General features: G+C 39.6%; 1 protein-coding gene and 1 long non-coding RNA gene across 4 annotated transcripts in view; one reads left to right on the top strand and one right to left on the bottom strand.

Annotated features, from left to right (window-relative positions):
- Positions 1-20,167, top strand: part of LOC127562712 (uncharacterized) — an 81,180-nt gene extending 61,013 nt beyond the window's left edge. For 2 of the 3 annotated variants that reach the window (XR_007953797.1, XR_007953796.1), the window contains exons 7-8: positions 12,811-12,899; positions 19,621-20,167. This is a non-coding gene — a long non-coding RNA (uncharacterized LOC127562712). The remainder of the gene's footprint in view (positions 1-12,810; positions 12,900-19,620) is intronic. The other variant, XR_007953798.1, reaches the window with a different exon arrangement.
- Positions 18,539-26,313, bottom strand: LOC127562711 (tubulin alpha-8 chain). The gene is made up of 5 exons (XM_051998627.1): positions 26,220-26,313; positions 24,592-24,814; positions 22,194-22,342; positions 20,180-20,860; positions 18,539-18,922 (listed from the first exon to the last, which is right to left on the bottom strand). The coding sequence occupies exons 1-5, from the start codon at positions 26,220-26,222 to the stop codon at positions 18,629-18,631; spliced, it is 1,350 nt and encodes a 449-aa protein (XP_051854587.1). The 5' UTR covers positions 26,223-26,313; the 3' UTR covers positions 18,539-18,628.
- Positions 26,314-27,062: the final 749 nt, after the last annotated feature.

Below are 27,062 nucleotides of genomic sequence, written 5' to 3'. Positions count from 1 at the left end.
GCATAAATTGTTCCTGCCTCTCCTAGGCTGTAGGCTTCCTTGTACCTTGTATTTGGTTCCTGCAGCACTGTTGTCTAATTTTCCTTCTTAAAAAACCTTTTAGGGCAGCTAGGTGGTACAGTGGATAGAGACCAGCCCTAAAGTCAGGAGTACCAGAATTCAAATCTGACCTGAGACATCTATATTTCCGAACTGTGTGACCCTGGGCAAGTCGGGGAAAAAAAATAACAATAATGAAAATTAAAAAAAAAAAAAAAACCTTTCTGGTTTCAACTCAATTTGGACTTCTTTGTATGTAAAAAATGTATTTAACTTGATTGATAGGATAATTTAAGAACCATCCAACTACCTGAAAGCTGTGATGGGAGGAAAAGATAGAAAGAGACAGAAACACAAAGAGAGTGCTTATAGATCATATTTCAAGAAATCATAAAAGAAAACTGTTCAAATCTTTCTTAGAATCACAGGACAAAGAAGAAATAGAAAGAAACCACTAGTCCTCTCCTATGTAGGGGATCCCTGAAAGCTTGCCCTGATACCTTTCTGAAGTCAGGAAGTAGGCAGGAAGAATAAGCAAACAACCAAAAAATGGTACCTTTAAAAAAAACAAATCCAAAAAACTCAAAACACAAAGCCAGAAAAAGAGAATGACTCCAAGAATCTACAAACAAAACCTAAAAGAAAACATAGCTTAGATACATGTTCAATTAGAATTTCTGAAAGAGATTAAAGCCAGAGAAAAGGCCAAAGAAAAATTAATGTAAGTAACCAGAAAAAAAGAATCAAGAACTGAGGAGCCATAGTCAAGTTCACACATAATTAGTAAAAGCAAAAAAATGGGTTCAAAACCAAGAATAACTTTATCCTCATCCCAACAACTTCTGAATATAAATCCACAGGACAAAAAATGAGCCATTAATGAAACAAACAGCTTCCAAGCAGTCCTGATGAAAAACCCAGAGTTGCATGGAAACTTTGAAATGCAAACACAGGAGTAATCAGAAACATTAAAAAGGCAAACAAGAATAAGCAATTATAAAGTAGTGAATTGCTTACTTTCTAATATGTAGCTATGCATCCCCTCAGACTCCTATCATTAGGGAGCATACAGGGAATCTAATAAGATAAAGGAACCAGGAGTAGTTTTTTTCCTTTTCTTTTCTTTTTAATCTTTGTTACCCCAACATTTAACACAAGTACCAGAAACATAATAAGCAATCAACAAATGCTAGTTGATTGATTATTCTCAATACCCTTACCCTGAATAATTCATTAGTATATAATGTAGGTGCTTATCTCTACCTGAGAATGGTTTTGTAATATTTTGAGCATCTTTTAAAAAGAATGAAAAGAGAAGGGAAGATGAAAACATGGTGGGGGGTGGGACACTGAGAAGAATGTTAGGAAAAATTACCTCACATAATCAGGATATATAAATAGAAGTCTATACAAACAAGGAGAAAGAAGTAGGAAAAGTTACTGACATTTGAATTATAATCTCATTTGAACTGGTCAAAGGAAAGAAGAATACATGCAGACACAGATCCATACACACACCATCACATACACACACGGTTGGGTATTGAAATGTACTTCACTCAATAAGAAAAGAAGAAAACAAGAGGACAAAAGAGAAAGGGAAGTAAGAGAACAGGTAGATTAATGGATGGATTAGTTTTTAAGCAAAACTAATTTTAACCAAGAATGTACAAAATAAAACAATTATTTTTGTGACAACAAATTATTAGAAACTGAGGAGATAACTCATGGATTAGAGAATGACTGAACAAGTTTTGATGCATAAATGTGATATAATACTATTGTACTTTTGTATTATTTGTACTATTGCAGAAATGATTGGGATGGTTTCAATGAAACTTGGGGAGGCTCGTATAAACTGATACAAAATGAAGTGAGCAGAACCAGAAGAATAATTTATACAGCAATGACAAAATTATAAAGATAATTAATTCTGAAAGATTTAGTAACTCTAATCAACACAATAATCAACCACAGTTCCAGAGACATAATAAAACATACACTTTCAATGATTTTTTAAAATCCTTTATAATCTAATTTCTTTTTTTATATTTTAAATTTATTTATTAATTAAATGCTTAAATAGAAAATAGAAAAAAAATTACCTTGTGCACAGCAGAGCAAAAGAGAGTATTCAAAATTTAAAACAATAAATATCCATTTCAAGAAAGCTTATATAGTAAATACTACACATCATGTTTATATCATGAACATCTTTGTTTCCTTGTAAATTATTTTTGTTCTCTGCTGTATATGTTTTACTTTATTCTTTCCCCCTTTCCTCCCCTAAGAAGGTTAAAACTAAGTACAGATATTTTTATATCTACATATATGTGCATACATATATATATAAATACATAGATAGTTATAATCATACACATATATACACAAATGCATTCATAAACATCTATATAAAGCCATATTATGCTTGTTTGTCCTCTGTTTTTCTGAAGGTAGATAACATCATCCTTCATAAGTCTAAGTCTTTGTATATTTTTCTATATCTACCAACTCATCATTTCCTACACCACAACAACATCCCAACCTTATACTAGCTAGTTATTTTAAATTGGCTAAAACAATATTAATATGACTGACATATAGTTTCCCTATTTTTCTTTTTTGAGACACATAAAACACCTCCATATATACAACATAAACAGTTTGTCCTTATTGTGCCCCTTGTAATTAGTTTTTGATGTTTATTTCATATTTCTCTTGTATCTTATATTTTCTATTTTCTATTAAGTTTAGATCTTGCAACAAAATCCTGAAAGCCTGGCAATTCATTCTTTTTTCTTAATTCAAACTTTTGCTTAACTTTGCGGGGTATGATATTATTTGGTCCTAATCCCAGTTTTTTAGCTTTTCAATATATAATGCTCCAAGACTTGCAGTCTTTAAGTAGCCACTGCTAGGTCTTGTGTGATTCTGTGACTCCTTCATATTTGAATTTTTTCATCTTTTACTTGTAATATTTTCTCCTTGATTTGGGTTTTTTTAGAATTTGGCTATGATATTGCTATAGGTTTTCCTTGTAGCATCCCTTTCAGGTGATGATAGATAGATTTTTTTCTTTTTTTAACTTTCTTCTCTTGTCCTGATACTTCAGAACAGTTTTCTTTATTTCTCGTATTATTGTATTAAAACTCTTTTTTGATTATAGCTTTCAAATAGTTTGATTTTGATTATTCTAGCTTTCTCTTCTTCATCTGATTTCTACATCAATTGTTTTTCTTATGAGATGAGATTTTTATTTTTTCATTCTTTGTATATTGCTTTATTATTTCTTGGTCTCATAACTTTTCTGGCTTCCCCTTACCCAATTCTAGTTTTCAAGGAGTCATTTTCTTCCTTAAGATACTAGATCTCCTTTTATACTTCAATGATTTTCTTTTCATAATTTTCTTGTTGTTTTTTGTTTTGCAGCTAGCCTGGAGGTACTTACACTTTACCTGAACCAAACTTCCCTCCTGAGATCTTTCTATGGATCTTCTCCAATTGTCCCAGGAGGACCATTATTCTGTTCTGCTCCAACTTTTGTTTGTTTTTTATGGTTTTTATCTTATTTGTGGGGGGAAATCTGGAGAGCTTGGAATTTTCTGGTCTACTCCATCTTCCTAGAATCTTCTTGGCCTGACCAATCTAATTTCTTTTAATCTTTTCCAGTCTTCTTATATTTGACTCTCTTTTATGTATTCTGCCATCTAATGAAGATGGCCTCCTTGCTTATGTCTCCCAACATACATTTTTCTTTTTAAAAAAATTATAATAGCTTTTTATTTTTCAAAATACATGCAAAGACAGTTTTTGACATTCACCTTGGCAAAACCTTGTGTCCCAAATTTTTCTCTCTCCTTTCCTCCCAGCACTCTCCCCTAGATAGCAAGTAATCAAGTATAGTTTAAATATGTGAAACTCTTCTAAAGCTATTTCCACATTTATAATGCTGCACAAGAAAAATCAGATTAAAATGGAAAACAATTAGAAAGAAAAAAAAAACAAGCAAACAACATAAAAAAAAAGTGAAAATACTATATTGTGATCTACATTCAGTATCCTTAGTACTTTTTCTGGATGCAGATGGCTCTTCCCCTCAAAAGTATATTGCAATTGCCATGAATCATCTTATTGTTGAAAAGAGCAAGTCCATCATACTGATCATCACATAATTTTGTTATCACTGACTTCAATGTTTTCCTGATCCTACTCATTTCACTTAGCATTATTCATGTATGTCTTTCTGGGCTTTTCTGAAATCAGTATGCTCATCATTTCTTTCTTTCTTTCTTTTTAAATGATTATAACTTTTTATTGACAGATCCCATGCCTGGGTAATTTTTTTTTTTTAAACAACATTATCCCTTGCACTCACTTCTGTTTCAACTTTTCCCCTCCCTCCCTCCACCCCCTCCCCCAGATAGCAAGCAGTCCTATACATGTTAAATATATCACAGTGTGTCCTAGATACAATATATGTGTGCAGAACCGAATAGTTCTCTTGTTTATGCTCATCATTTCTAATAAAACAATATTACATTACATCCACATGCCATAATTTATTCAGCCTTTCCCCAACTGATGGACATTCTTGTCACTACAAAAAAGTGCTGCTATGAATGTTTTTGTACATGTTGGTCCCTTTTCCTCCTTTAGATCTCTTTGGGATACGACCCAGTAAAAACACTGGTGGATTAAAGGGTATGCACAGTTTAATAGCCCTTTGGGCGTAGTTCCAAATTGCTCTCCAGAATATCTGGATCAGTTCACAGTTCCATCGACAATGTACTAGTGCCCCAGTTTTCCCAATACCCTGCAACATTTATCATTATCTGTGCCTGTCATTTTAGCCAATCTGAGAGGTATGAAGTGGTACCTCAGAGTTGCCTTAATTTGCATTTCTCTAATTAATAGTGATTTAGAGCATTTCTTCATATAACTAGAAAACACCAAACATTTTCCACTGGCTGTTCTCCATGCTTGCACTTGGATCCTTTCTTATCTCTGCTGCTTCATTTCCCTGGTTTCCTTCAGATCTCAGTTAAAATCCATTCTTGTGCAAGTCTTTCCAGTCATTTTTTAATGCTGATTCTTTTCCTCTAGGATTAGTCCTAATTTATTCTGTATATACATAGTTGGACATAGTTATTCACATACTGTCTCCTCCATTAAATTGTAAACTCCTTGAAGGCAGGGACTATTCTTCGTCTTTCTTTAGATTCCCAATGATTAACATAGTTTCTGAAGTAGAGTAGTGTTTATTAAATGCTTGTTAATCATTGACTGTCTGAATCAAAATCTTCTAGATGAGCTCATCAGTAAGAAAGCAAGATGCTCTATGGGATGGGCTTTCAGTGAACCCATTAAAAACAAACATATAATTAATATTTATTTGGTTAAATCTTTAATATGATTTACAAGTTTTATTTCATTTGATCTTTACAATAATCTTGTGAGGTAGATGCTATTATTATCCCACTTTATAGATGGAGAAACTGGAGCTAAAAGAGATTAAGCGATATAAATCAGGAAAAAGGTAAATGTAAACCATTATCTTCTTCTTGGATCTCTAAATGATTTGTGAGGCAAATGCCGCAAATTAAGGAAACTCTAATTCAGTATTTTGCAAGATTGAAGAATTACAAAATACCAACTACAACAAAAGTGGAATGGACATTATTTATAATTTTTTTAAGTTTGGAGAGGAGGCTGTGCCAAAACAACTAAGGTCTTTTCAATTTAACTAGGATGAAATATTACTTAAGGTTTACAAAATGTTCTCCTCATTGTGAATATATCCAGCCATTCTGGAGAGCAATTTGGAACTATGCTCAAAAAGTTATCAAACCGTGCATACCCTGTGATCCAGCAGTGTTTCTACTGGGCCTGTATCCCAAAGAGATACTAAAGAAGGGAAAGTGATCTGTATGTGCAAGAATGTTTGTGGTATCCCTGTTTGTAGTGGCCAGAAACTGGAAACTGAATGGATGCCCATCAATTGGAGAACGGATGAAGAAGTTGTGGAATCTGAATATTATGGAATATTATTGTTCTGTGAGAAATGAGCAGCAGGGTGATTTCAGGCCTGGAGAGACTTACATGAACTGATGCTGAGTGAAATGAGCAGGGCAAGGAGATCCTTATATACCTCAACAACAATATTATATAACGATCAATTCTGATGGACGTGGCCATCTCCAGCAATGAGATGAACCAAATCAGTTCCAATATAGCAGTAATGAACTGAACCAGCTACACCCAGGGAAAGAACTCTGGGAAATGACTATGAGCCAGTACATAGAATTCCCAATCCCTCTATTTTTGTCCACCTGCATTTTTGATTTCCTTCACAGGCTAATTGTACAATATTTCAAAATCCAATTCTTTTTGTACAGCAAAATAACTATATGGACATGTATACTTATATTGTATTTAATTTATACTTTAACATATTTAACATGTATTGGTCAACTTGCCATCTCGGGGAAAGGGTGGGGGGAAGGAGGGGAAAAATTGGAACAAAAGGTTTGGCAATTGTCAATGCTGTAAAATTATCCATGCATATATCTTGTAAATAAAAAGCTATAACAACAACAAAAAAAATGTTCTCCTTGCCACTTTGTGAAGTTGGTAGAATATAGATATGATTTCCATTTTATAGATGAAGAATTTGAGACTCAGAGAGATTAATTAACTTTTCCCAAGAGTAATTATCCTGACCCCTAAGTCCAATATCTCTCTTTTCATTACAGTATATAGCAATACAAAGTGGCTTACCTTAGAGATAAGCTACATAGAAATAATGGATAGAATCAGGAAGACCTGGATTTAAATCCAGCTGTATGATCATGCGTGAATCACTTAAATCCCTTATCATTTCCATCACCTATTAAATGAGATTAAATGAAATGAGATAAAAGAAATTTTTTTTTCCTTAGGGTTGCTATAAAATTGATATAAGTTTAGATGATGATGATGATGATAGCATTTATATATCACTGCAAAGGGCTTTACAAATATCTTGTTTAATCCAAATGGGATTAAAATTAAATAATATCACCTACCCTAGGAGGTAGGTGATATTATTAGACCCATTTTACAGATAAGGAAACTGAGGCTGAAATCAAGTGATTCTGCGGGGGTTATTTAGCTCGTGTCTGAGGCCAGATTTGATCTCAGGTCATCCTCATTTTTTAAGTCCAGCATTTTCTATTCATATCATCTAGCTTCACTTTGCAAACTTTTAAGTGATATGTAAGTGTCCGTTATTATTGTTACCAGATTGTTTGTAGAATTGATCTGGGTTATATGTGAGAATTTTCTAGCTGTCAAATTGGAAGTGGGAGGTTGGGATGTCATCTGGAGAATTGGTCAATAGGAGAACTAGAAACCCATCCAGCAGTTGTAATTCAAATATAGAACTGGCTAGAAGACAATGGTTTCAATGAAATGATTTTCAGTGCTATCCAGAAATGGGTAGCCATCCATAGAGCAGCAGAGGAAGATGGGAAAATAAAGTAATCATCAAGTTCAAGAGTTCATTTTGCTGTTTATTATACCTGTGTGCAATTCTCCCAGAAATTACTGAAAACAGCCCCTCACAGAACACAAGTATCCACCTCAACCTCTTTTGAAATAACTTCTCTAGGTGGGGAACTCTGCTCAAACTTAACAGGGATGCACCACAATTTCAGAAGAAAACTGGGGCTAGGCAGAGGAGAAACCATTTCTCAGACACCTCACTTAGAACCCAGATACCCTTTGCATCCCCTATTTTTCTGTCTCTCCTTTTTACTGTTTCTAGGTGTAGAGAGGTTTTTACAAAGATAGAAATGAATCTCCATTCCCTTCTTTTTTTTCAGAAGTACTTTTCATTTGTTCTTTATATATGTTTCTGTTCCTAGTTATTTTTACATCTCCCCTATTAAAAAGTCTGTTTTTTAAGGGGTCATTTTTTGTCTTTCTTTGTTTCCCCCAATCATCAGCCCCTGTCTCAATAATCAGCCAGAGTACACAATTAGCTCAAGGCAAAGGCATTTAAAAAGAACAGCAACAAAACATTTCCCATATAAAGTTGGGGTATCACTTAGGAGATTGAATGATACAGAGGTTGGAATCGATGCACAAACAGGGTTTATGTGTGACTGGAGCACAATGTGTGGAGGAGTAGATGATACCAAAAAGATTACAAGCTATGGGGCTACTGATGTTTTATGTGGTTCGTACTGGTCTCTTCTCAGTGAATGAGGTCATGTTCAGCCCTCTGGTTTGTGAGATCCTGTGTCATATAAAATTCTCAGCTCAGTATTGCTATGCTTTTTCATTAAGAAAAGGAAACTTTCCTTAGGCAACTTGGTGATAAAGTGAATAGAACCTTAGACCAGGAGTTAGAAAGAGTTCAGATCCAGCCTCTGTGAACCTCAAATCCAGGTTGTGAAGAATTCACAATGGCATTCTTTTTGCCATTTAATTTATTTAGGAGACAAGGTTACAGACAAAATGAAGAGGTAATATATCAGATTGCTCGTTTTGGGGAAGGGGAAGCTAAAGGAGTTAGGGAAAAACATTAGGATACAAAGTTTTACAAAAATGAATGTTGAAAACCATCTACTTTTTCTGGAAAAATAAAATACTATTGAAAAAAATAAGAGGTAAAATGAATACCAAGAGTGGTAAATATGAAATAATATCGGGAAAGCAATATAAAGAATATTATAGTTAGCAAGAAAATGGGTTTTAAAATTTTAATAAGGGAAAAGAACAAGTTCCCTAGTAGAACTCACAATTAACCAGGAGAAAGGGAATACACCAGAAGGTGGGAATGTACCATTGACTAGCAAGCTAAACCCAATAGAGGAGTTTAGCAGACTAATCCCAAAAGGGGTTAGCAAGGGAAGGGGCTTATAGCATTGATTTGCCTACTAACCCTCAAAGAAATTTAGCACCCTAAAATAGCCAGTTACCTATAATAAGAGAAGACATCATGAGACATGGGGAGAAGGGTTGAGAAGAAAGACACTAGAGCAGTCTTACCTTGTCATGTCCTGTCAAAAATTCCAGTCATGAGCCTGAGGTTAAATTTTCCCTATAAAATCTACGTTTGGCCCATTCCAGAGCTGCTATCTTCCTTTGGGCCAGTCTGCCACAGCATTCTCCTAACTCCACTCTGCTTCCCAACCCCACTTCTCCCTACAGCTAAATAATTCTTTTAGGGTGCTAAGTCCCTCTCAGGATTTAGTCTGCCAGCTAAGAACATGCTCCAAACTCATGGGGTGCTCCTTTCAACTAGGTAATTGTGAGCTCCACTGAGGAACTTGTCTTTCCTGTGTTCTCCCAACTCTATTTCATATCTACCATCCTCAGTATCTATTGCACCCCTTCATTTTATCCGTAATCTCTTCCCTAAATAAATCTTCTTTTTATCAAAGAGAATGGCCATTCTTCACATGACCAAACCCCAACTTTTGGAGCCTGCCATTATCTGGTGCTTTCATCACCCACATCAATAAGAACAAGAGAGGAAAAAACTGGAAAAAAAATTTCTTCTATGGAAGAAAGAATCAGAAAGGAAATTAACAGCTTAATGCAAAAGGTCTCTTGGCAGTCCACTCTCCTTTGAGTTAGCTCAAGTTGTTAGGAAGATTTCACTGAATGCTAATTTGACTCTTGGTAGTTCCTTCTGTTGTCCCAGGTTTTGTCCTTTGGGGATGAATCTAATTCCTCTTTCATATATATGGCCATAAAGGTCACTATTATGTCACCATATAAGTTTTCTTTTCTATAGATTAAAGATCCCCATTTACTGACATTGATCTACATATGACTAATCTAAAAGTCCTTCCCTTTTCTATTCGTCTTCCTCTAGAGATTTTCCAGTTTATCAATGTTCTGATAAAATGTGGTTTAGAAACTGCACACAATTCTCCAGATATTTTCTGATGAACACTTCCTGTTTCTTGTAAGCTAGTCATCTTTTCATGTAGCTTAAGCTCACAGTGTTTTTTTTTTTTTTAAATTGAGATAGTATAATAGAGGCAGAAGGTGGAAGGCAATAAACATTGAATATGTGCCTACTGTCTGCCAGATAGTGTAGTAAATTCTTTACAAATATGATCTCATTTGATCTTCATCCCTCAAGGTACATGCTATTGGGTTTTTTTTGTTTGTTTGCTTTGGGTTTTTTTAAAAAATTATTTTATTAGTGAGGAAACTGGCAGGTAGAAGTGAATTGTTCAAGGTCACACAGCTAATAAAGCTGGATTTGAATCTGTGGATTTCCTGACTCTAGGCCTAGCCTTCTATTTACTAAAAACTAGCTACTAATTCACACTGATTTTGCAATCTACTAAAACTTCCAGGTAGTCTTCAACTACCTTCAACTTCTATATTCCTTCCATTTTGTACTTAGTAATTTGATTTTTAAAAATCTAGTTCTGTCTTTGCATATATTTGGAAAAATAAAAAGCTATTATAAAAAAAAATCAAATGAGATAACATATATGGAACATGTTGTAAATTTTAATGCACTATGTAAATGCTATTATTATGACCATCGTTATTATTAAAAGCTCTAATTACAAATCTTAAAAAAAAATAAAATCTATTTTTAAGATTTTTTTTGTAGTCGATACAGTACCAATCCTGAAGTCAGGAGGACCTGAGTTCAAATCATATCTCAGACACTTAACACTTCCTAGCTGTGTGACCCTCGGCAACTCATTTCCAATTGCCTCATTAAAAAAAAAAAAAAAAAAAAAAAAAGATTTTTTGCATTAATTCCTATTTAATTTCATCTTATCTTAGCCTGTCAAGAACATTTTGGATCCTGATTCTGCATCTAGTAAGCACAACTAAAATATCTCTTTATTTGTATCCAGTATCAACTCCCTATTAGTCATTTCTTGGTTCTGTTCTTTCCAGTCCAATTCTTAGCAGATTATTCCTTTAGGAAGAGAAAACCCAAATAAACATACAGTAAAGAAACTCTTCTTTTTCTTTATATTTAGATATAATAATGCTAAATCCCCAGAAAAGAGTCCCATTCTTTCTTTGATTTTTTTTTTTTTTTAACCCACAGGAAAAAAAAAAAAAAGCAAAAGAAAACAGTCTTTTTTGTTGTTCATAGCTTTCCTAGACAGCTAATTAGACACATTCTAAACTTGTGGCATCTCTGGCCTTATTTTACAGGACTGTGTCACATACTTTTTTTTTTTTTTTTAAACATTCATCTTCTGTTATTAGTCCTGGCTTCCATCTTGTTCTTGTTGTTCAGTTGTATCCAATTCTTTGTGACCCCATTTGGGTTTTTCTTAGCAAGAATACTGAAGAACTTTGCCATTTCTTTCTCCAGTTCATTATATAAATGAAGAAACTGAGCAAATAAAATGACAAGTTCAGGGTCACTCAGCTAGTAAGTGTCTGAATTCAGACTTGAACCTAGAAAGATCAGTCTTGCTAACTAAAAAGGCCTGGTACTCTATCCACTATACCACCTACTTGCTGTTTTTTCCAACTTCTACTTGTCTTTTAAAAACCCAAGTTGGTTGGATAAATTCTCTTCAAATAACTTGTATTTTTTTCTCCTCACATTTTCCCAAATTTCATTATGGAGAGCTTCTTTTTCCTTCTGCATTGACTTCTACCTATCCTTCATCAGAACTAGTTGAAAATCCACTCTACAAAATAAAGGATGCAAGTCAAACTCTACTGGACTCTCTCTCTCAAACGTTAAGTGATAGTAGTCATTTCTTTCCAAAGTTCCCATAGTTTCCATTCAGCAACTGATAGTAAGAAATCAGATCTTGAATAAAATTTACCTTTGTTGGTTATTATTTGAAGGATGCAATTGACATTAAGGGAAATTAGGAAGTTATGATGTCTAATTCAAAAGATCTTTTGACATCATTAGGAAGTTATGATGTCTAATTCAAAAGATCTTTTGACATCATAACTTCCTAATTTCCCTTAATGTCAAAGTCAGCTCAAACTGCTTTACAGGAACTGATTGTTAAAATTTCAAAGCATGCATTTACATCTAGGACAAATGCTAAGACAAATCAGAACTTGATTTATTGTTTTGCTGATTGCCTACCCATGGTGTCAGACTCAATTACACGATCTATGTTGTTTGTATTTTTATTTATTTCTATTAAATATTTTCCAATTATATTTTAATCTGGTTCTAGTTTGATACCTCTGATGTAGACCAGGATAAACTATGGCCCAAGTAGGGCTAAATTTCTCTCTTTACAAGCAAGGAATGGTTTTTATGTGTTTAAAAAGAATATCTAAATATATAAAATATATAAACATATAAAAACCATTCTTTGGTGGATCACACAGAACCCCGTGGGCAACTGGATTTGGCTGTTAAGTCAAAGTTTGTCTATTCTCCGGCCTAGATTTAAGCAAATGATGGAGAAAATGTTAATAAATCAGATTAAATTTTAAATTATCTTATATAAATTAATTTTTTGAGAACTAGTTGTTAAACATTTACCAGCATATCTCTGATGGTAGCAGACATTATAATGGACTTTGAATTAAAAAAAAAACTGTGCTTATTATATCTTCACTGACCCACTGAAGGCTGAAGTCCTCCCTCTGGGACGGAGCATGTTACTGCTGGAGGCTCCTTTAACCTGAGTATAAGTTTGTTTCCTCATTTGTCAAATTGGAATGATGACCTCACTGGGTTTTTGCAAGACTCAAATGACTCCAATATATGTAAAGCAATATGTAAATTTCATTAATTCATTTATATCATTTTAGGTGATTCAGTGCCTAGAACACTGTGCCTGAAGTCAGCAAGACCTGAATTCAAATATGGCCTCGAACAATGACTAGCCACAGGACCCTAGGTAAGTCACTGAATCTGCCTCAGTTTCCTCATCTGTAAAATGAACCAGAAAAGGAAATGGCAAATTACTCTGTGTCTTTGCCTGGACAGTATGGCTTACTGGGATGTGGCTAATTGGCTGAAAAGAACAAAGCATTTTAGAGATGGGGAAAATGAGGTTTAAAGGAAGGGAAAGACCCTTTGTCCCCATCCACTCCTCCTTCCTGCCATGGACAGGACAAGGAGCAGGGCTAGTTTTGTAATCTCATTCTCTAGTCCTGGGCCAGGCTACTGTCCTTCCCAGCACAGGGAAGCCTAGTGAGGGACCAGTCATTTCCTGTCCCTTCTTCCTGATTCCCTCTCAGCCCCACTTCTAAGAAAGCCAGCCCTCCCAGGAAAGAGCTGGGTTAGGCCCTCATAGAAGTGGCACTCCCTGGGTAAATGAGTCATGAAAATCCATTGTAACAACGACAGGAAAAATTATTAAATACTTTCTTATGCCAGACACTGTGCTGCAGGCAGAAGGCTGGAGATACAAATACAAGAAGCGAGACAGTCCCTCAGGATGCTTCCATTCCAATAGGGGAAAATAATGCACATGAGGGAGAAGTGGTTAAGGAGGTCATGTTGTCAGAGGGAGAGTTAGGGTGAGGGGGTTGAGAGTGGGATAATGAGGTGCTTGGTTAAAGGGGAAAGTTTCAGAGAAGCACGTTGATCCAGAGGGTAACCAGCTGGCAAACTCTGTCCAAAATCAGCGTGCCATTGACTGGCTGACTATGCCTTGAGTAAGATGTAGGTTCAGGTGGTTGGGGTGCTGTCAACAGGCAATTACAACATAAGTCACAAGAGAAAGGAACTTGCATGTGGGACCAAGGAGTTCCCAATCCTTACAGAAACTGGCAAAATTACCAGAGGACAATAAAAGGAAGAAGAGAAAACAGAAAGGGACGCAGCATGGGAGGGGAAAGGTGCTGTCACCCCTCCCAAAAGGAGGGACCAGGACATGGCAAAAGCTACATTCTTTTGCTGGACTATGGCATCAGGAGAGTCTGTTTATCTGAAAAGGACCCCAGCTGCACAACATTTTCCCCAGCCTGGCATAGACTGACTGGTGCCTGTCTTGCCTCCCAAGGACACACAGAGAATCCAGCTTAGGTGCAAACAACAAATTATGGCAGCTGGGGGGGGAATTTGTCCTTGACACAATCAGGGCCTCCTGAATGCTCTGGGACCAGTATTTCTGGAAATTATGGCCACTCAAAAAGACAAGTTCAAAGGACTCCTTAAGATTGCCTGCACTGCTGGAAGGTAGTGAAAGAGCTTAGAGAGACAATATAGAATAGAGGATAGAGCTTCAGGCTTTGAGTTGGTAATTTTGAGTTCAAATTCCCCTTCAGATACTTACTAGGACAAATCCCAACTTTCCTCTGTCTCAATTTCCTCATCTAGAGAGTAGAAGAAGGGAGGACTTGAATGCAGCTAAGATTCCTTGCAGCTTTAAATTTATGATCTTATAATTCTATTATGGGCAATAGTCGATAGAGTGCCAGGCCCAGAATCAGGAAGATAAGTCTTCCTCAGTTTAAATCTGAAATTTAGTAACTGTGTGATCCTGGGCAAGTCACTTAATCCTGTCTGCCTCAGTTTTTCCCTACCTGTCAAATGAGCTGGAGAAGGAAAAGCAAACCATTTAAGTGTCTTTGCCAAGAAAACCCCAACTGAGATTATGAAAATCAGATATGATTGAAAACAACTGAACAATAACAAATTCTATTATAGCTGTTTTGATGCAAACTTTACCTAGTAAGGGCTGACTAGATAAAGGGGTCAGAAAGATATAGAGTTAGATAGGGCTCTGAATCTTATCAGCTCCATGGAGCGCATTGTCAGTTCTACTTGTATGATTTCCAGATCTTCTTATCCAGACCTATACCCTCCTCTCTTCTGACCTCCAGTCTTTGCATTTATAGTTGCTTACTGGACATCTTAAAGTGAATGTGTGTCCAGTAAAAAAATATTATTTTTCTTTTTTGAAATCCAATATATGCATATATATTTATACAATTATCATGCTACACAAGAAAAATCAGATCAAAAAGGAAAAAAATGAGAAAGAGAACAAAATGTAAGCAAACAACAACAAAGAGAGTGGGAATGCTATGTTGTGATCAACACTCAGTTTCCACAGTTCTCTCTCTGGGTGCAGATAGCTCTCTTCATCACAAGATCATCCAATAGGTATCTTTTTTTTTTTTTTAATTTTTATTTAATAATTACTTTATATTGACACTCGTTTCTGTTCCGATTTTTTTTTCCCTCCCTCCCTCCACCCCCTCCCCTAGATGGCAAGCAGTCCTTTATATGTTGGATATGTTGCAGTATATCCTAGATACAATATATGTTTGCAGAACCGAACAGTTCTCTTGTTGCATAGGGAGAATTGGATTCAGAAGGTATAAATAACCCGGGAAGAAAAATAAAAATGCAAGCAGTTTATATTCATTTCCCAGTGTTCTTTCTTTGGGTGTAGCTGCTTCTGGACAGCTTAAATTCAACATTATCTAAAACTGAACTCACTCTTTCTCTCTTAAGCCCCCTCACTTTCCTAAGTTCCCAATTACTGTCAAGGAAACCAGCCTTCTTTAGGTCATCGCGGTTAGCAACCCACAAGTCATTCTCAACTCCTCACGCTCCCCATCCCTATATCTAATCAGTCACCAAGTCCTGTCACTTCTACCTTTTCAACATCATTTGTATATACCTTTTCTTTCCTTTAAAGTTGCCATACCCTGGTTCAAGCCTTTACCATTTCATGCCTAGACTATTGCAATAATCTTCTGATTGGTCTGCCCACAAGTCCACTTTCACCTACCTGTCAGAGATCTTCCTAAAGTTCAAATCTGACCATGTTCCTCCCCCTACTCTTCCTCTCCCCAAATAAAATCCAGTGGCTCCCTATCACCTCCAGGATTAAATATAAAATCCTCTAGTTGTCATTCCAAGCCTCTTCCCTCCGATTATCTTGGGTATATTGTAGAGATCTAAGTTGTACATAGCTATTTACATTTTGTCTCCTCCATTAGACAGTGAACTTTTGGGGAGCAGGAACTGGGTTGGGGTTTTGTTTGTTTTGAGGCTTTTTGGGGGGGTAATGTCCGAAGCACTTAGCACTTAGTGCAGTATCTGGCTCATGATTGTTGGTGTTGTTTAGTTGTGTCTAAGGCCTGTGACCTCATTTGGGGTTTCTTGAGAAAGATATTGAAGCATTTTGCTTCTCCAGTCCATTTTACAGATGAGGAAATTGAGACAAACAGGATTATGTAAGGATTGCTCAAGGTCACCACTGAATTAGTGTCTGAGGCCAGATTTGAACTCAGGAAGATGAGTGTTCCTGATTCCAGACTCAACACCATACCACCTCACTTGAAGGCCTTAAGGTCAAGCTATTTTCTTTTGTGCTCAGTAAGGCTTTTTCTGTTCTGGTTCTTTCTTAAGTGACTGAGACCTCCTAAATTTCCTTCTTCTACCTTACCTTTATTAAAAAAAAAAAAAAAAAACAGGATGTTAGCTAAGGCAAAGTTGCTTATTTTGGGTCCAGTGCTATCTACCTTATGAGGTTTTGCTGAAATTCGAAGGATCATTGCAAAATGGAAGTATAACAAAGTAAAGAATCATTCTTCACTCCCCCACGCCATGAACTTAAGAACAAGATGGCTGATGGATAGAGCTGACTTCAGTTAGCTAGGAGACCAGAGCCAAATCACTTAACCTCAGGGCCTCAGGCTACTTTCCAAGGCCAAATGTGGCAGAGCTTCATTGGTTAAAAGAGTTTCCCCACACCAATGAAATCATGGGTCTGGTAGAGGAAAAAAAAAAAGTTGGCCTCTCCTGGGACACCTGCCAATACAGACAGACCTGCTGGAAGTACTGACACTGAGGGAATTAAGACTGATTCTCCACACTTTCCTCTGTCTTGTCATTAGTTTTCCCTCTGTAAGAGGAAGGGAAAAAAGAAGAGTTCAGTTTTATACAATGGAGAAGATGAGCAGCTCAGAGGCTGACAGAACTCTCTCCCATCTGGTGACAGCGATAGTGCACTAACTGTACCAGCTTTGTGGCCCTACTCCCACCTCACTAGGTCCTAACCTTATAGACCGGTGTCCTTACCTTATAGGACCTTTAGGAATATGGGTGTCAGCAGATCCAAGAAAGCCATTAGGAAATGAGGGATTGTTTCCACTTCCCCAAAGGGAGAAGGAAAGGAAGAAATCTAGCCAAGTCCTAAGGACTTGGGCAGCTTGCAGCACAGGGTCACAGAAATCCAGCTGAAAGCCACTTCAGATCCTCTGAAATCAGAAACTTCCTTTCTGTAGGGGAGGGAATCAAGAACAAGGGAAATTTTCAGGTAGGGAGGATGCAAGGTGAGATTTAAACTCAGGCCTTGAGTCTGGACTAAATCTTCTTTCCATGGTACCCTGCTGCATCCATTTATGCAGGAAACATTTCTGAAAGCAGCGAAAAGGAGGGGCAGCCGGTTACACAGGTTTGACTGTGTGCACACCACCTGTCAGAGCGGCTGTCTGTGGGTCATAGGTCCCTGGGAGCCCGCTGCCAAGATCCTACAGGCAAATGTAGAACAGATCTCACCTCTCTTCCCTGTTAGTCAACAAGCATTTATTAAAGGCTTACTACCTGTCAGGAGCAGAGACCTTTCTCCAAATCACTTCCCCCTAATCTGTCCCAACCCTATACAAATAACTTTACGATAGAGGAATAATGGCAGTCTGGTGGGTTAGGAATTATCTTGAAGGAAGAGTACGCAGCCACTGTGGGAAGGACTTTGGGTGGCTGGCTAGGTTAGGTGGCTAAAATAGCATTGCCAGGAGCATGGGTGGATGTTCCATAGATAAGAATGGGTGTGTATGGGAAAGGGAATGATGGATGGGTGGGTGGGGAACTGGAGTCAGGGAGAAAAGAGGGCAAAGATCGAAAAGAAACTGCAGGCAAGATTTGGAAAGACATTTCCACATGACAGGTAAAAAGGCCTATGACATACTTCATAGAAGGAGAGTGACGGGAAGAAAAAGATAGAATTGGAAAGCGGTAAATATTGTGGTGAGGGGCAAGTGAACCAATTTGACAAATTGATATAAACATACACCTGCTCATGAAAACCCCGTAGGGTGATCTGTAAGATAAGAATTTTGGATAAGCATTCCCTGGGTGGGGTTCTGCAGCATGGCTGACTCTACAGATAAAGGTAGTTACTGGTATAACAAGCTTTTAATTATAAAGGTCCCAGATAAGCTCGGACAATTTGATGTTAGTCCCTGGCCTACAAGTTCTGTTCATGGCAAGGCAAGTCTAAAAAGAAGGAAAATTGTCCTGAAAGGTGGAAATGACTCTGGACAGCTTCATTTAAGGCCTTCCACAGAGATAATGATCCAAGTGTCAGTAAAAAGATAGAGACGATGGAATTTGTCTGAGAGGAAGTGTGGGACTTCACCTGTTCACCTTCAAAGCTTTCATTGTCTGTCTCTACTTTCAGACTAGCTAAAAGGGAGAGAAGGGACAATAGAAGACCAGAGAAAAGCAGCAGTCTAAGCTTCAGTGGTGATCCGTGCACACATGTATGAACACACACATGCACGAAAGTCCACATTTATTGCTAGTAAGAAAGATTTTATTTTGGGGAGTGTGCGAGAAGAGAAGGATATGAACACTGAGACGAGTTTGGATTCTGGATGCCTTCTAGAACTCCTCGCTTTCATCTTCACCCTCTATAGAGTCTGTGCCCACTTCCTCATAATCCTTCTCCAGGGCAGCCAGGTCTTCCCGAGCCTCGGAGAACTCGCCTTCCTCCATGCCTTCGCCCACGTACCAGTGCACAAATGCCCGCTTGGCGTACATGAGGTCAAACTTGTGATCCAGACGGGCCCATGCTTCGGCAATGGCCGTAGTGTTACTGAGCATGCACACTGCCCGCTGCACTTTAGCCAGGTCTCCACCAGGTACCACCGTCGGGGGCTGGTAGTTGATACCAACCTGAAAAGAGACAAGGAGAGTTAGCCCTGGCCAATGGGCTCCTCAGTTTGAGTTGTTCTGCCCCAACCTGGACACATTTTGATGTGGGTCTATGTTCCTGAAGGAACACATGTTCTTTGACAAATATACCGTCAATCCCTACTTCCTTTCATCCTCTGGCAATGTTACTCTGAGAACACCTGGTTTCCAGGATGAACCTGTTGTTTTTAATAACTTAACAGGGCTTGTTTCTATTCTTTCCACACAATAGTTACTTTTAAAAAGGTTTGTTGCTCTCAGAAGGCCAGAAGTTTCTTTTTGGACAGAACCTCCCATTACTTAACCATTTGGGATAGCTTTTACCTAACTTTTCAACAGGACAAAAAGCTGCCCAGACATGACACTGGAAAAACCTGATCACATGTTACCTCAGAGATCAAAGTAATACAAATTGTAAAAAAGACATCCAAGAAGTCTTTCCTAACTGCCTATCATTTGAGAGAGGGCCAATTTTAAATGTGCCGAGAAGCAACATGATGGTGTTAGGGATGAACTCTGCATGGTAATACAGATTTTAGTTCAGGTTCTACTCTCAGTCCTGACACGGACCAGCAGTGATACTGCAGGCCCAGAGAAGCCCATTAAGTTGCCAGTTTTCTGTAAAATGAGGAGTAAGAGTACATGATTTAATTTCTCTTTTTTGTTGTTCTTATTGACAGAAATGAAGAATCCCAAGACCAGAGTTCTAAAACCTATGAGAACCAAGAAAGTCTAAAATAGCACCTCAGGCTGGGGTTGGGTTGCCCTTACCTTTGACCTCCACAATAAGGTGAGAGAAGGGGCACAGGAGTTAAAGGGCATAGATCCTTCAATTCACTAAATACTTATTAAGTATATCCTATGAACTAGGCACTGTGCTAAGCTCTGGGATACCCAAAAAAAAAAAAAAAAAAAAAAGACGTCTCCTGCTCTCAACAATAACTTCGTACTAATAACTTTCTTAATTTCTGATCAATTTAACAGGGAAGGTCTGGGCGGGAGCTCTACCTTCTTAGTTTTGATTGCCTCAGATCAAATGAAGCATTTTTATTCTCTTGAATATCCAGTAACTTCTCTAACCATCCAAGAAAGCGAGCTCCCTGTTTCCCCTAAAGATACAAGCGCAGCAAATGTAACTACTGGGACTGGCTCAGGCTTATCCGTTAGTGCAGATTTAGTTACTGAACCCAGGCCAAATACTAGGGATCACCCCGACTGCTCCCTCCCCGTCCTACTTGCCTTGAAGCCAGTGGGACACCAGTCTACAAACTGGATGGTCCTCTTGGTCTTGATGGTGGCAATGGCGGCATTGACATCCTTGGGCACGACGTCCCCTCGGTACAGCATGCAACAGGCCATGTACTTGCCGTGCCGCGGGTCACACTTGACCATCTGGTTGGAGGGGTCAAAGCAGGCATTGGAGATCTCGGCAACGGACAGCTGCTCGTGGTAGGCCTTCTCAGCAGAGACTATGGGCGAGTAGGTGACGAGCGGGAAGTGGATGCGAGGGTAGGGCACCAGGTTGGTCTGGAACTCCGTGAGGTCCACATTGAGGGCGCCATCAAAGCGCAGGGAGGCGGTGATGGAGGAGACGATCTGGCCGATGAGCCGGTTGAGGTTGGTGTAGGTGGGGCGCTCGATGTCCAGGTTCCGGCGACAGATGTCGTAGATGGCTTCGTTGTCCACCATGAAGGCACAGTCCGAGTGCTCCAGCGTGGTGTGAGTGGTTAAAATGGAGTTATAAGGCTCCACGACAGCCGTGGACACCTGTGGGGCTGGGTAGATGGCAAACTCCAGCTTGGACTTCTTGCCATAGTCCACAGAGAGTCTCTCCATCAGCAGAGAGGTGAAGCCTGAACCTGTACCACCCCCAAAGCTGTGGAAGATCAGGAATCCCTGCAGTCCAGTGCATTGGTCCGACTGGGAGGGGAGGGGGGAAAAGAAGCAGGGCACGTGGATGAGATGGGGAATACAAAGTCTCCCACACACAGAGGTATTCTCGCCCCCATTTCTCACCATGGGAAAAGAATTCCCTTTGCTCCCACCCCAGTAGATTTTAGGGAAGAAATGATCTACAAGGCAGTTAAATGGTGAGGGAGCTGTATGGACATAATGGATATAAGCATGATTGTCGGCTTCCCCAGCATCAAACAGCCTCTAGTTTTACCATAAAGAAATTAAAAAGCTCTTGAGACATGTGACTATCACTGTGTCATGGTAGTTTTTGGGGGTAAGGCAGGTATTAGGGAGAATATCATTCTTCACAGTTACTAGAATCTTCCTAAAACAGACCCTGGTGGTGTTTTCTGTTACGAAGATTGGCTTAAAGCCTTCTTAGAACTGTTTCTCAAAAAAAAAAGAAAAGAAAAGAAAAGAAGGATCTAGGACTCAGGATTATTTTTCTAGCTACAGGGTAGATAAATTTCCAGCTCTTAATCCCCTAGGTAGGGAATATAATGGGATATAATGAAGAATAAGATTAACTAGTACCTTTCTAGGCTGTGAGTACTGCCCTGAATTCACAATTAATTGACTAGAAAACAGATGTCAAATGGATGTGGATAAAGACAGGCAATAATCACAGAGGTGTTCAGCCACTAAGTCTACTTACTTCCTATCTGCTAAGATCTAGAATGGATTGTATCTGATATATAGTTCAAATAGACATGGCAGGTCTGATAATCTAAGAGAGGGCAGGCAAAGCCAATAGATCTATCTGAGTGAGAAGAGGATCAGTTTACTTTAACTCTCTAGATGTCACGGAAGATGGATAATTTCCCTCCTGGCAGGGATCTTTAGCTTGGGGATGCAGAATGTCTTATGTATTTTATGTATCTAAAAACACTCCGAGAAGGGGTCCATGACAAACACGAAAGGTTAGGAAGCCTGATCTAGGGAAAAGTTCTCAAGTTAGCTAGTGTCCTTTAGGTACCTTTTTCTTAGTTTAATCACTACCCATAAACATCTTCCTTGGAATACTTCTCATTCATGTTGACCAAACGACTGTTCCCTTGATGGGGGAAGACCAGATAAATGGTTGGAGGCGTCAACTTTGATGGATACCACCAGCTTTGGCAAGGGTGGGTCACTACAGGTCTGGTTTTCCTTTACTCTTATGTTCCTACACAAAAATCCTACCCCTAAGGTGCCAGAGACCCTTGGGGAAATGGTGACTGGGTGGCTCAATAGTAGCCAACCAGAAAGGTCAGGATGGGAGGGAGGTAAAGGGAGATGCCACATTTTCCCAGCTTACCAGTTTTCGGATACGCTCCAATACAAGATCAATTATTTCCTTTCCAACAGTATAATGACCCCGGGCATAGTTATTGGCAGCATCTTCCTTGCCAGAGATCAGCTGTTCAGGATGAAATAGCTGTTTATAGATGCTGGTCCGGACCTCATCTGTGAGGAAAAATGGAAGGGCAAAGGAAGAAAGGGTAGGTTAATACAAGGAAAGAAAGCATTTTTTAAAATTGTTTTTTAATAGTATTTTTTCCCCCAAATACATGTAAAGATAGTTTTCAACATCCATCTTTGCAAAACTCTGGGTTCCAAATTTTACTCCTTCTCTGCCAATCAATCTGATATAGGTTAAGCATGTGCAATTCAAGTATTTTTAAAAGCACCTACTATATATGAAACAATGTATTAAGTATTTTACAATTAGCTCATTTGACACACAAGAATCCTGAGGTAGGTGCTATTATGATTCTCAATTTACAATTGAAGTTAAATGACTTGCCCAGGGACACATAGCATCTGAAGTTGAATTTGAACTTTGGTCTTCCCTGAACTGGACTATATTTTGCAAAGTAATCAAAACATCACTAGCCTCTAATGAATTCCACAAGAAAACAGAGATTAGGATGGAAAAGAATCTAGCTTGTTCCTCACCTTTCATTCCAGGCTTTCAGGTCTGTGGATTTGAAAGTCTGGGTAGGAGGAAAGGAAGGACATATTTAACCTGGAGGCTTTCACTTAAATAGCTTTTGTTGTTTAACTTTTAGTTTTGGGGCTTAGGGAAGGGAGATTAGGTAATCTTTGTAGTTTCAAAAGTGCTTTTTAGAACAATCTGTAGAGTAAGGAGGTAGTAGGAATAATATTCCATTTTACAAAGGGGGAGAAGAATAGGGGAGGTCAGAGAAGGACAGTATCATGTTCAGCAGCAATCAGGATTTGAGCCCTGGTCTCTTCAAGTATGGCTCTTTCTATTATAGTGCACTAATCTGAAATTCTATAATTTCATTAATTAAATTTATTTATTATATTTAATAAATTAGATTTATTAAGTTTATGGAATTCTACAAGTTTATTAGAACTCACTGTAGACATAGATCTGCACTTGTTTTGGTTTGCAAGGAAGAAAAATTGGGATGGAGTTCAAGAAAAACCTAGAGGTACACAACTAACTGGCTCAGTGGATAGAAATTAAAAAGAAAATTCCAAAAGAAATTCCAAATCTGACTTAGGGCACTTCCTGGGTTGATCCTGGTCTACTTTAATTTAAATCACAGTACCTCTCACGAAGGATTATCATGAAGATAAAAGAGATACCATTTGTAAAGCACTTAGTTAACCATATATGCTTTTGTTATTGCTTATCTGACTCTGTGGCCCCATCTGGGGTTTTCTTGGCAAACATACTGGAGTGGTTTGCCATTCCCTTCTGCAGTTCATTTGACAGATGAAGCAACTGAGGCAAATAGGGTTAAGTGGCTAGTCCATAGTCCCACAACAAGTTAAGTGACTAAGGCCAGATTTTAACTTGGGCCCTCCCGATTCCAAGGCAGGCACTATCCGCTGTGCTACCTACCTGCCCTTGATGGAAGTACTAGCTATGATTATTATTAAAGGCCAAAGGCTCTTTTAGTAGAGGCCAGAAAGGGAAGAGATTCCTCATCTGATGAGCCCACTCTCTGCCTTGCATCTAGAAATGCTTATTATCAATGCTGCTAATAATAATAATAAGCAGGCGTACAAGTCCCCATTTTGTCACTTGCTGCAGCTTTTGAAGAGGGGGAGGTTCACAGGGCAGAAAGCCAAGGAGGCCCAGCTGAGGTAGCTAAGAGGAAAGGCATGGGGGGCCTGCAGAGAGCCAGCAACCCTGAATTCAATCCATCTCCTGCTGGGAACCATTGGTTAGATTACTTTGGCTGAGCAGGCGCCATTTTGTGAAAATCCCATTCCCCTTGGATTGGTCTGGAAATGCTTTTCCTTTGGGAGGCGGGGGAGGCTCCTCTGTGGGAGTGGGAGCAGTTCCAGTTTCCCCTGCCCTAAGCCTCTTGAGACTGGATAAAAGGATCCCTGGCTGTCAGTTTTCACCCACATGTAGATGATTAACTCCACTGAACCTAGGCTGGGGTTGCTCTCCCCAGTGCCAGAGAAAAGCAGCTCTGGAGGCAGGGCAGAGCTTGATTTCTTCCCGGGCAGGCCCCCGTGCTTGGGCTCTCTCCCCCTCGGAACAAGGGCGGCAGAGGGCGCTGTGGGTTTTGGCAAGCAGATGGGCTCGAATTCCATTGCAGGCTCATTTCCCAAGCCAGGCTCCCCAAGGACTTCAGGGCCTGGGGCAAGGAGTGCAGGCTGGGGGAAGGGGGAAGCTTTTCTTTCTCCGTTCTTTACCCCGCCCCCGCTGCTCCTTCTCCGCCCCTTACCTATCACAGCAGGCTCCAAGTCTACAAAGACTGCTCTGGGGACATGCTTGCCAGCTCCAGTCTCACTGAAGAAGGTATTGAAGGAGTCATCACCACCCCCCAGAGTCCTGTCACTGGACATGGTACCATTGGGTTGGATACCATGTTCCAAGCAGTATAATTCCCAGCAGGCATTGCCCATCTGCACTCCAGCCTGGCCGACATGGATGGAGATACATTCCCGCTGCATGAGAAAAAGAAATACATCAAAGAGGATAGATTTGTTCTGTTTTTTTTTTTTTTCCAGGATGGGGGAAGAGTTTAGGGAAAAAAAAAAACAAAACACAATAGTAAGGGGCCCTTCTTCGATTGCCTACTAGATTAGATCCTCTTTGTGTTGGTCCAATCCTCATTCCTGCCCAACCAGTAAAGGCAGTATCAGCTGCTAGCTGCTGAAGGGAATTATTATAGCTTCTATGGCTGTACAGCATTACTTGAGGTCTAGTCTAGGGAATTGACTTGCAGCCTCAAGCTCCCAGAAGGAGTTCAATCACTGTAAACCAGCTCCCTTTCAGGACCTCTGTTCTACCCCTCCTCCTCTTCTCCCCCGATAGCCAGGCAGTTTCCCTTCCCTAATTAGGAGAAGCAAGATGACTGGGATTCCAGGCAGAGGAGAGGGAGCCTGATTGGTTCCACCGGAGTTATGGATTGGCCAGTACCCTATACCTCTTGGAAGTGCTTAAAACCAAAGGCTGGAGACAATGTCTTCACCACCTAGAGGGGGACCGGATAAAACAAAGTGGAGAACATCTAGTCGTTCTCCAGAAAGTTTAGAAAGACAGGGACCGTTCCTGCTATTTCCAGGTAGATGCGTTCTCATGAACTGAATATTTCATATTCTTTTCCTTTTCTTTTCCCCAACCAAGGACACCAGCACTTTTCAGAGACAAAAAGGGGAGCATCTAAAGCGCGCCGACTTGCGGGCAAGCCTTGGGAAATCGGGCAGGCTTAGGGCCAGTAAAGTCTGTCCCACCCCTCAAAAAAATCTCCCTAGAAATATTTAAAGGGACCCGCACAAAGACATTCCTCCTGTTGCGCTGGGAGGGCAGCAAAAAGGGAATTCCTCAGATTCAGCAGCAGAACTGGGAACTGCACATTGCGCCCCGCCCCTCATCCACGCGAGAGAAGGCTACGGGCTCCAGACTGGAATCAGGCCAAGGGGCCCCAGAACCAGTCCGAAACCAGGAGCACGAGACACCTATCAGTTTCCTCCCTCCCTCCGCCTCCGAGAGTCCAAACTTCAAGGGCGGTGGAAATTCTGTCCTTTGGCAGAGAAGCAAGGAGAGAAGAGAGGGAGCAGGGGAGAGTCAGAAATTCCAGCCAGATCCCCAAGAAACCTCTATATAAAGAGGGGGGAATGAATGGGAGGGTTCAGGGTCACTGATCCAGAAAGGCAATTTAGTAAATAAGCAGCCAGTTCCCCCTTTCCTCTCCCTTCCGAGGTGTCAGGCTGGATTCCTTGTGCACAGCTCATCTGGCCCTAACCCCACCTGGGGCTTCCCTGTAACTGAGTCCCTGGGACGAGGATAGGAAAGCGCTCCTTTGCCCCTCCCCAACAGCCCGGACCCTTCCTTAGAGCCTGCCCTCACCATGGTTGCTCCGACGAGTGAAGATGGGAGGGTGCTGTTGACTGCAGACAGGTTACGGGTCTCTGCCAACACAGCAAATCCGAGGGCGCTTCTCTCCCGCGGCGGCTTTTATATCCCCGCCGAGCCTCTGGGCTGCCTTCATCTCGGCCCCCATTGGGCTGCTTCTTGAGCCGGGCCCCACTCTCCGCTCTTCTCACTGGGTCAGGCCCCCAAAGAAATCCGCCCCTCACTCCCTTACTGGGCAGCCGCTTACGAAATATCCCCGCCGGAGCTGCTCATTGGACAGTTTGTAATAGGGAGAAGGAGATTGTATTTCTACAGACCAAGGTGTCTCCTTCGGACCTGAGCCTTTTTCCTCGCCTAGTCCCTAGGTGTAGCATAAAGGTCAGTCCAAGCTGATGTTTGACTTTCCTCCCACTCCCATTCTTCTTATGTCCCTCCTGCCAACATGCGTACTTTAGAATTAACTTTTGAGTTTGCACCCCATTATGCGCTCTGGGAAGCTTTTTGTGGAATCGCTTGAATAATAGTTTTTGTTTTTGTTTTGTTTTGTTTTTTAGTGTGTCGAGGATTTTTTGTTTTGTTTTTAGTGTGTCGAGGGTTTTTTGTTTTTTTAAATCCTTATTCTAAAAGATAGTTTTCTGGGAGTACCTGGGATACATTTATAATTCTCGGCATTTTCCTGAAAAGTCTATCCGTGTCTTTACTTTGTCTATCTTCAGACTTTTCAAGTTAGTTCGTCTCAGAATTTACACTGGGATACAAAATCACGGACCTGATTCAGGTGTTACCCAAAGCACATCTGTCTGCAATTTCTATTCCTTCTAGTTAACCAGTTAGCCT

The sequence above is a fragment of the Antechinus flavipes genome, chromosome 4, assembly GCF_016432865.1.
Source record: "Antechinus flavipes isolate AdamAnt ecotype Samford, QLD, Australia chromosome 4, AdamAnt_v2, whole genome shotgun sequence".
In the NCBI taxonomy this organism is placed as follows: domain Eukaryota; kingdom Metazoa; phylum Chordata; class Mammalia; order Dasyuromorphia; family Dasyuridae; genus Antechinus; species Antechinus flavipes.
Note: the sequence above shows the minus strand (reverse complement) of the source record. Positions and strands in the feature narration are given on the sequence as shown.

Bases quoted from the DNA above. Each gene is read 5' to 3' on its own strand.
- LOC127562711 (XM_051998627.1), bottom strand. The intron at 20,861-22,193 runs GTAAGCTGGGAA...CTCCCCTCCCAG, and splicing joins TGGAGCGTATCCGAAAACTG to TCGGACCAATGCACTGGACT. The intron at 18,923-20,179 runs GCAAGTAGGACG...GTCTCTTTTCAG, and splicing joins GGTGTCCCACTGGCTTCAAG to GTTGGTATCAACTACCAGCC.